The sequence below is a fragment of the Acomys russatus genome, chromosome 19 (genome assembly GCF_903995435.1).
Source record: "Acomys russatus chromosome 19, mAcoRus1.1, whole genome shotgun sequence".
In the NCBI taxonomy this organism is placed as follows: Eukaryota; Metazoa; Chordata; class Mammalia; order Rodentia; family Muridae; genus Acomys; species Acomys russatus.
In genome coordinates, this window is record NC_067155.1 from 53,609,579 (window position 1) to 53,619,117 (window position 9,539).

Genomic DNA, 9,539 nt, shown 5'->3' on the forward strand with positions numbered 1-9,539 from the left:
TGCACACGTCACAGCTCCACCTCCATCTCTGCTTTTTCTCAGTTTCCTCCCGTCTCATACACCCACCCTCTCTGCCTGGGATCACTAGTTTTCCTGCATGCCAGACCCCAGGCCCTGGCCTCTCCCTCCTGCATGCTGTCCTTGGCACGCTGGCAGGGCCCTTCAGGAACCCCTCCTGTCATTCATTGAAGCTGCACCCTTGGGTCACGAGGCACGGGGCCGAGCCATTGCCATCGGAGGACGAGAACTGCACACTGGTTGAGGTGACCGAAGAGGAGGTGGAGAATTCAGTCAAACACATTCCCAGCCTGGCGACCGTGGTAAGGCGGGAAAGCCCACTCACCAAGAACAGGGGCTGAGAGAGCCCTAGGCAGGCTAGAGAATGCATGGCTGGACACAGGCCAGATGCCCAGGAAGCAAGCAGCTGCAGGGCCAGAGTTAGGATCCTGCTGGGGGCTGTCCTGAGTCACAGCCACTCTTTAGGCCAGGTGACCCTGGGCTCCCATATTTCTGTAGAGCTGGGCAGCCCCCTGGAGGCATCCATTGCTCTGCCTAGAATTCCCGCTTTCAGAGCGGAGCCAGGAGGAGAGCATAGCCAGGAGGATGAGGAAAACCAGGCCAGAGTCAGCAATGCACCTGGTGTCCAAGATGGGGTTCACAGCTGGTGAGGTTTTCAATCTCCAGAACAGTTAACTTGGCATGCCCATGCCCCACACTGCAGAATATTCTTCCTGATCTTGAGACCCAGGGTTTTGCTGGGGAGACACCAGGCTCCTTTTGTGGCCTTGACTCTGGGTCCTAGCTCTAGGAAAAGGAAGTGTGAAAGAGTAATCTTAAAGCCTTAACTTGGAGACTGTGGGAGCTACCCGGTTGCCAGCTCCCAGGACAGTTTCTGGCTCCGGGAGGGAAAGGGGAGGCTCAGGGGTTCAGGCTCCAAGCACCCAGAGCCTTCTCAGAGGCCCCGGTTCTGTTTGCCCAGCCCCAACAGACAAGCAAACTCCTGGCTCTGCAAAGCTAGCATCAGGCTCGGGTCCCTTCTGGAGTCTGAGAGTTGGCTCCTGCTCCTTTGCTTGCCCGCTCTCTCTTTTGCTTACCCCACACTGTTGCCTCCTTCGGGACTTGAGCTCCAGGGCTGGGCGCTCATCCACGCTTCCTATTCTCCCCCCCACCTGGGGCTCTGCATGCCTGCCACTCTTCTAGACTGAGCCACACCCACTCACCTTTCCTAGTGCACTCTTCACCCCCGCCACCCACCCATTCTGTGCCTATAGTGGGAGAGGTAGCTGGGTCTGACAGCCACTGTGTGTGGTTCTGTCCCCCTGAAGACTCTTGGGGAAAGCCTGTGGCCTGGGGGATCTGCAGTAGGTGTCCGCCGCTGGGGAAATGCTTCTTGAACATTTGCAAGTGGTTCCTGAGGGACACAAACACCCATGAGCAGAGCCCACATGTTCTCCGCCTTCTCACGCCAAGGAGTACATGTCTGGTGCAATAGAACGGCTGCAGGGGATGTCCCTGATGGAGGGACACTAGGCCCTACCATGGGTCAAAGGGACCTTCCCTTAAGTGGATAAAGGACCTGGAGAGAGGGCTCGGTGATCCAAAGCACTTGCTTTAGGGGACCCCAGCCTTGAATCCCAAGACCCACAGCTCACAGCTGTCTGTAACTCCAATCCCAGGACACTGGAAACCTCTTCTGGCCTTTGTGGGCACCAGGCATGCAAGTGATGCACACACATACATGTAGGCAAAACGTAATATAAAAATGAGGGGAGCAGGTTTGGAGAAGTAGCTTAGGGGTTGGGAGCAGTTGGTTCCTTCTTTGAGAGGTCCCAGGTTCAATTCCCAGCACCCACATGGCAGCTCACAGCTGTAATTCCAAGATCTGACACCCTCACACAGACATACATGCAGGCAAAAGCACCAATGCACATGAAATAAAAATAAATTATAGAAAATTTTTTAAAAAAAGAAGCAGATGAATGCAAAGTGGCAGGGTGTAACCTACTGAGAACAATCAAAGCAGCAGACAGCTCAACAGGAGGGAGCAGTGCAGGCAATGTCAAACAAGAAACTTCCACGCCTTTAATCCCAGCACTCGGGAGGCAGAGGCAGGTGGATCACTGTGAGTTCGAGGCCAGCCTGGTCTACAAAGTGAGTCCAGGACAGCCAAGGCTACATAGAGAGACCCTGTCTCGGAAAAAAAAAAAAAGAAGAAGCTTCCAGAAACCCCACATTGCTGAAAGATGAGGAAAGTAGAAGTTCCGAGAGCACAGGAGGAGCCTGCAGGGTTGAGATCAGGGGACCTGGAGCAGGGAGGGGTGGCAGGTGTAGGCGGTTGTCCATGTGGGAAGGAATGAGGTCTAGCCCTCTCTGGGTGCCTGCCCTATGCCAGGCTTGAGATGACCAGTGCGAGCTACCATCAGTTCTTGAGGCTCCAACCTTGTGAGAAACATGGACCCAGAGAGCAGCCTTCCCATGGAATGAGAGACCAGGCAGGGGTGAGGGGAGGCTGAAAGAAAGGGGAGCCAGGGAGGAACACCAGCCAAAGCTCAGAGGAAGGGGCCGCTTCGCCCCCAAGCCCACTGGCGCTTCCCTGTGCTGAGATCTGTCAGTCACTATAAGAGCTACCCTGTGGATGTGGCTTTTATTCTCAGGTGGTTTTCCTTGCCTCTAACCATTTCAAAGTAAACTATCCGTTGGCATTTGGGATGCTTCCAATACAGTAAGGTCACCACCTTTCTGCAGCTGAGTTGTTTCATCACATCCTAAGGAACCCCAGTTCCCCATCCTTCCTCCCCCTCATAGGTGGCCACTGGTCGGCTCTCTTCCTCTGTTGATCTCCTGTGCTGGACATTGGCTATCAGTGGAATCCTGCACCGTGTGGCCTTTTGTGTCTGGCTTCTTTGATTAAAGTCACATTTCCGAGGCTCCCCAGTGTTGTAGCGATGTGGGTGCTCCATTTCCTTGGTGACTGAGTACTATACACATGCGTTTGTCCATTCCCCAACTGATGGGCATTTGAGTATTTCTACCCTTTTGTAAGTCAGTGCTTTTTTCCTTCCTTCTTTAGCTTTAAATTTAAGATTCTAGTTACTTGTGTATGCATGTGTGACTGTGTGTGGCTGCACTAGTGCACACATGGACACCGGAAGCTGGAGTTGGAAGCACACTCGGATGCACACACAAGCCCAGAAACCTGAGTTCAAATCCCCAGGCCCAGTCAGCTGGGCGTGGTGGCGCACGCCTTTAATCCCAGCACTCGGGAGGCAGAGGCAGGCGGATCGCTGTGAGTTCGAGGCCAGCCTGGTCTACAAAGTGAGTCCAGGACAGCCAAGGCTACACAGAGAAACCCTGTATTTAAAAAAAAAAAAAAAAACACACACACACACACACACACACACACATCCCCAGGCCCAGGCCCATGTAAAAAGTCAGACCAATCTTAACACACCCTGACGAGGAGATGCCAGGCAGATGGGAAAATCATCTGGAAGCTCCCTTGCCAGCCAGCTAACCTGCCATACATGGAAGGAGAGGGTTAATAGCAGGGGTTGACCTCTGACCCCCTACACATGCATGTATGCTCCAACAACAACACAAATTTTAAAAATCTGAAAACTTTTTTAGGGGCTGGAAAGATGGCTCAGTGGTTAAGAGCACCGACTGTTTTTTCAGACCTGGGTTCAATTCCCAGTACCCACATGGCAGCTTACTACTGTCAGGGCGTTCCAGCAGATCCACCACCCTTTTTAATTAAGGAACAAGTAGACACAAAAGGCCAGTCAAAGTATAGCTCCGTTCATAGGAAGTGCCCAGAATGGGTGAATCCATACAGACAGGAAGATTTGCGGTTGCCAAGGGCTGGGAGGCAAAGGGTACAGGGAGTGACTACTGACAGGTGTTGGGTTTCTTTTTAGGGTGACATAAATCTGACACTGGATCAAGGAGATGTGAATGCACTAAAAAAACCATTCAGTTATATGTAGTTGGTTTCCACATCTATAAGCTCAGTCTATCACCGATCAGAAATAACATGAAAAAGGGAAATTGGTTTTGCACCAAACATGTAAACCTGACTTGTCATGCCCTAACTGATAGGGTCTGAATGTCGACAGTGTTTATATTGTGTTCGGTGTTTAGGGTTAGCTAGGGATGGTTTAAAATATCCTGGGGCGGGGGGGGGCCAGTGGGGGCGCACAAAGGTTATATGTAGACACTGAACTCTTAACATGGTAAGCTTATCTGTGTGAATTCAATCTCAATTTTGAGAACTCTTCATCTCTTCCCCAAGAATTATCCTGATGGAAATACCTTGTTTCTGGTTGGCTGGAGTAGGGCAGCCTCTGGTGACTTTCAGCAGTGGTACAGCCCACACTCCTGGAGACTGCGTCCTGAGGCTAGAACTGGGTTACTAAGACAGACAATAAGCCAGCTTGTTAGAGCCAGGAGCCTGGACCCCTGGGCAGCTAGGGAGTAAGCTGTCCCCAGGCTTGGGATGGCTCTGGCTGACAGCTCCTGGGTAGGAAGGGCCTGCCAGAGTCAGGAGCCTTGGGAGCTGGCAGGGAGCAGACGGGAGAAGAAGGTGCTTGGAATCTCCCGCTGTGGGGTGGCCATCACTGTTCTCTGCCTTCTCCCTCCTCAGATCTTAGTGAAGACCATGATTCGGAAGCGCTCTTTCGGGAACCCATTTGAGGGCAGCCGACGGGAGGAACGTTCCTTGTCAGCACCCGGAAACCTGCTCACGTGAGTGACCCCCCATCTTCCTTCCAGTCTGGGGGGTGGAGGATACTAGAAGCTGGGCCTGGGCCATCCCAGGAGAGACACACGGTTGCTCTTGTGTCCTCAGTGCAGCCAGCCTCCATCTGTTGGCAGGGCAGCCACCCTGTTCACCTTCCTGTGAGGACTTACTCTTTCACTGGGGGTCTCTGGGTTTAGCACTGTGTAGCACATGTTCTGTGGCCCCAGAAACTTGAGTATTCTAGGGGCATTGAGATAGATGTGTCACATGGTCCCACTCTGGGACTTTCTACGTGAACACACCACCTGTTCAAAAAGACCCCGTGGGTACGGGCCTTGTGTGGCAAACGCAGGGGTCTGCTAACTCTAGGGTGCAGGGGGCATTCCCAGGGTCCCTTCTCACTTTCCCCTTCCTCTGGCAATTCCAGCAAAAAACCAACCAGGGAGTGGGAGCCCTTGTCTGAGCCCAAGGTAATGCCTGTCTGCCTGCCTGTGCCATCGCCTCCCCTCCGCTGGGGCCTGGGGGCGGGCAGCTACAGAGCACGTGGGCAGCTCCACCAGGCAAATGTGCCTTCGGCCTGAGCCGCTGTGTGCTGCGCCTGGCTCACTGAGGGCCTCTGGGTTGGGTCCCACGGTGTGTGATGCATGTGGGCTGGGCTGCGGTGCATGGCGCTCCACCCGGAATGCCTGTAAATTCACCCAGGCCTTCAGGCCCAACTGGACGGCTGCGTCCCCATGCACGTGGGTGGCGGTGAAAGTGTGTTCTGCCCCTGGGGGCTGTGCTCCAAGTGTGCACACAGAGCGTAGGGCAGGCCTGCTGCACTCTGTGGCTCTTTATGGGGTCTTCTCTGCAACTCTGGGGGTTTAAACCTAGAACTAACCATAGCAGGATCTGGGTCTTCCTGCCTGCATATCTAGGCCAGTGTTTGGGGCAGAGGAACGCTTTTGCCCCTGTGTAGTGGGGCGGACCTGTTTGGTAACCCTGTTCCCCTGAGTGCCTCCCCTGCTCAGGGTAGCTACCACAGCGTCTGTCTTACTGACCATGATGAGGCTGCCTGATTCCTGGGAGCCCCTCTCAGCCACTTCTGCTGTTAAAAATAACTTTATTGGGGTCAGGGAAATCATTCATTCGTGTTTTCCACACAAGCACGGGCACTTGAGTTCAATCCCCCAAAACCCATGTAAGATGCCGTGTAAGATAGCATGAGCTTCCTGAGGAGGAGGAGACAGGCAGATCACTGGAGCTCACTGTTTAGTCAGCCTAGCTGCAAAAAAATAAAGTGGATGTTACCTGAGGAAAGTGCCTCCATTCTTGTGTGAACAAGAACACACACACAGTGGCCTCCGTACACGTGTGAACATGTACATATACACAGTGGCTTCCATACACATGTGAACATGTACACACACACAGTGGCCTCCATACACATGTTAACATGTACACACACACAGTGGCCTCCATATGCATGTGAACATGTACATACATACACAGTGGCCTCCATACATGTGTGAGCATGTACACACACACACAGTGGCCTCCATACACGTGTGAGCATGTACACACACACACAGTGGCCTCCATACACGTGTGAGCATGTACACACACACACACAGTGGCCTCCATACACGTGTGAGCATGTACACACACACACAGTGGCTTGGTCAAAGGCTGGGGATATAGGTCTTTGGTAGAAATGCTTGGCCAGCAGCACAAAGCTATGGGATTCATCCCCAGCACTGCAAGGCGGGTGAAAAGCTGAGTTTTACTGAGCGATGGCGCTCCGGAGGTCATCACAGTGTACAACTGAAGTGGGCCCAGCTGTGCAGCCGTCAGGACCGGTTTGACCCATTCCTCCTCTGAGCTCTGTCCACTCAAGTCTTGTTTCCCAGCACCCACGATGCACATTCAGTTTTCTACACATTTGTGCTTTTCGCAGGGTTTCTGGCTTTTATGTCTGGCTTCTTTCTCTCTGCAACATGTTTTCAACGCAGTGCAGCATAGGGCAGTGCTTCATTCCTTTTCATAACCGAGTCCTGTTTAGATGGGTGGTAATATCCAGATCCATTGCTGGACGGGGTTTCTGTCTTGGCTGTCACAAATGAATGAGCCTGCTGTGGTCACTTGTGTGCGATGGGAACTTTTTTCTCTTCACTGGGAATGGCCACCTGGGGCTCATCTGACGTAAGAGAACACCTGCTGTTTGGGAGGGTTGTTTTGAGAGAAGTCATCTCTGAGGAGAGCCAGGAAGATACGTCTGAATCTGAATTAGCAGCTAGGCAGATGGCCACCTTGTCCCCAGATAACCTGTGGCCCCACCTTTGTGTTATGAGAAATGGAAGCCTTCCCTGGGCCTTCTCTTTCTCTGTGGTAAGGCCTGCCAAAACCGAGGCTGCCTCTCAACAGACTGTGAGCAAGCCTGTTCTTTCTTTCTTTGTTTTGTTTTGTTTTCTTCTCTCTCTCTCTCTCTCTCTCTCTCTCTCTCTCTCTCTCTCTCTCTCTCTCACTCTCTCTCATTCTCCCCCCCCCCCCAGGCAGGGGCAGGGTTTCTCTGTGTAGCCTTTCCTGTCCTGGACTCTTTGTAGACCAGGCTGGCCTCGAACTCACAGTGATCTGCCTGCCTCTGCCTCCCAAGTGCTGGGATTAAAGGCGTGCACCACCACGCCTGGCTGTTTCTTGTTTTCATTGAGATCAAAATGGCAAGATTCCAGCAGATGGAGATAGTCTCTCAGTGCTCTACTGCCCCCTCATGCCCTTGTCCTCAGACACAGATCGCCCAGCGAGGGCTTGGAACCTATAGGGCTTTATTCATGGAGATCCTGGGCCCAGGCCTGCGTGCAGTGAGACCCAGCCTGCGCCAGCTAGCAGCTTTGAGGGCAGGGAGGGCAGGCATCCTTCCCAGGAGCACAAGACCAAATAATGTAATTCCCAAACGTAGGTGTTTCTTTCTCAGCGACACATGAACCACAGTTTACCTTCCTCGTGTAGGAACAGAGTCCCCTGGTTGGGTAGAAAACACAGATGATCATCAAGAGCTAGACAGTAGCCCTGAGTGACAAGGCCAGTGGCTTTTCCTACATGGTGGACTCTGCTTGAAGGCACCCTGGGGCCGAGTCCCCTCCTTAGAGCTCCCCTTCCGTCTGCTGGAACTCCACCCACTTCTGGCCTTCCTGTGAGCCTGGGTGGTGGGCCCCATGTACCAGGCCACTTTCACACAGGTCCTTGTCACTGTCCCAGGAACTCACTGTGGTATGACTCAGGTCAGGAGTCACAGTTTCTGCCCCACAAGGCACTTCTAGCCAAGAGGGTAGAGAAAGGTTAAGAGTACTGCAGACCTCAGAAAAACACACCCCACTGTAGGACCTCGCGATGATTTGGGGTGTTCCATGGGTAGCTTGGCACCTGTTTTATAGTTCTCTGCTCTTTTGGGTAAATGCTATTTCTCCATTTTACAAGGGAAGCTTTGAAATATTTAAGTGAACAAGTAGAAATGGGGAGATGGTCTAAAAGATCAGATGTGACACATGATAGAGGCATGCAAAGGTGGGGGACAGGGCAGGGCGCTGCCATCATTTCTCCAAGCCTTAATGCTGATTTTCTGTTCGGCGGGCAGGAAGCAAGGCAGCGAAGACAGCCTCCAGGGCCCCGAGCCAGCCCCTGTAGGGGAGGAGGAAGTACCCTTGTGAAAGGTGGTCCCCGCGTGGAAAGTTGGGGGGTTCCGGCCTCTGACTCCCCACCACGCATGCCTCCGCTGCAGCCCGAGGAGGCGATGGAGCCGGAGTAACTGCCTGGACCACCCGACCTCGCATGCCTGGCTGCGTGGCCCTGCACGGGGCTGCTGCACCCTGCGTTTCCATAGCAGCATGTCCTACGGAAACCAAGCACGTGTGTAGAGCCTTGACTGTCATCTCTGGTTATCTATTTTTTTGTTTCGTTTTCGTTTTGTTTGTTTTTGTGGTTTTTCTTTTCTTTCTTTTTTCTTTTTTTCTTTTGTCTTTTTTCTTTGTTTTTCCTTTGTTGTCTAAGGGGATAAAGAAAAAAAAAAGGACTTGACTCCATGACGTCGACTTTGGCCACTGGCTGGCTGGACCGGCGGGTGTGAGGAGTTGCAAATGGAAACCAACATGCATTTTGGGACAATTGCTTTTTAAAATGTTTTTATGCCAAAAAACAAAAACTCTTCCGTTGTGAATTCAGAACCATGTCAGATGTACCAGGTGAATGTGTGTGGGGTTTGAGTTGCATGGAGAATCAAGTTGGGAAACTCCTGCTGGCTGGGGTTGCACTTGAGAGGGAGTGACCCATGTATAAACCCCACGCCTCGGCACCTTCCAGAAGCATGGAAGTACAGGGCTAGCCCTCAGTAGCTGCAGGGACCTTCAATGTAATTTATTTGTAATGAAGACTTCTTAAATGGGTTTTTTTTTTTTTTTTTTGGTAAAATTATAGTCAGGAAAACTAAAAGGGCTTGAAGGTGAATGCTCGAGGGCACTTTGCAACTCTGGAAGAGCATTCAGAAGGTTTGCCTGGAGGCCTGAACGTGTTTCTTCACGTTAGCTGCTCGCCATGGGCTTCTGAGGCCATCAGCTAAGCTAGTTCTCTTTGTAAATTGGCAAAAACTTCAGGGTGATATCTGCTCTCTCATGTACATTACATGGCTTAAGACTCCACAGATGTTTCCAAGCCTGAACTCTGGAGAAGTTCAGAAGTTATGTACAGGAGCTTCCAGGAGCTGTGTCCCGGCCGGCGTCCACGCTGCGGCTGCGTGACGGGGACTGAGAGCTGGTGAAACCTCTGCCTGTAC

At 52.3% G+C, this 9,539-nt stretch overlaps 1 protein-coding gene across 4 annotated transcripts in view; it reads left to right on the forward strand.

Moving 5' to 3' along the window:
• Window positions 1-8,721, forward strand: part of Camkk2 (calcium/calmodulin dependent protein kinase kinase 2) — a 43,502-nt gene extending 34,781 nt beyond the window's left edge. The window contains exons 14-17 of one of the 4 annotated variants that reach the window (XM_051161527.1): window positions 192-320; window positions 4,643-4,743; window positions 5,166-5,208; window positions 8,349-8,721. In XM_051161527.1, coding sequence (XP_051017484.1) covers window positions 192-320; window positions 4,643-4,743; window positions 5,166-5,208; window positions 8,349-8,519 — 444 coding nt within the window. In that variant the 3' untranslated portion in view covers window positions 8,520-8,721. The remainder of the gene's footprint in view (window positions 1-191; window positions 321-4,642; window positions 4,744-5,165; window positions 5,209-8,348) is intronic. The other 3 variants (XM_051161529.1, XM_051161528.1, XM_051161530.1) reach the window with 3 other exon arrangements.
• Window positions 8,722-9,539: the final 818 nt, after the last annotated feature.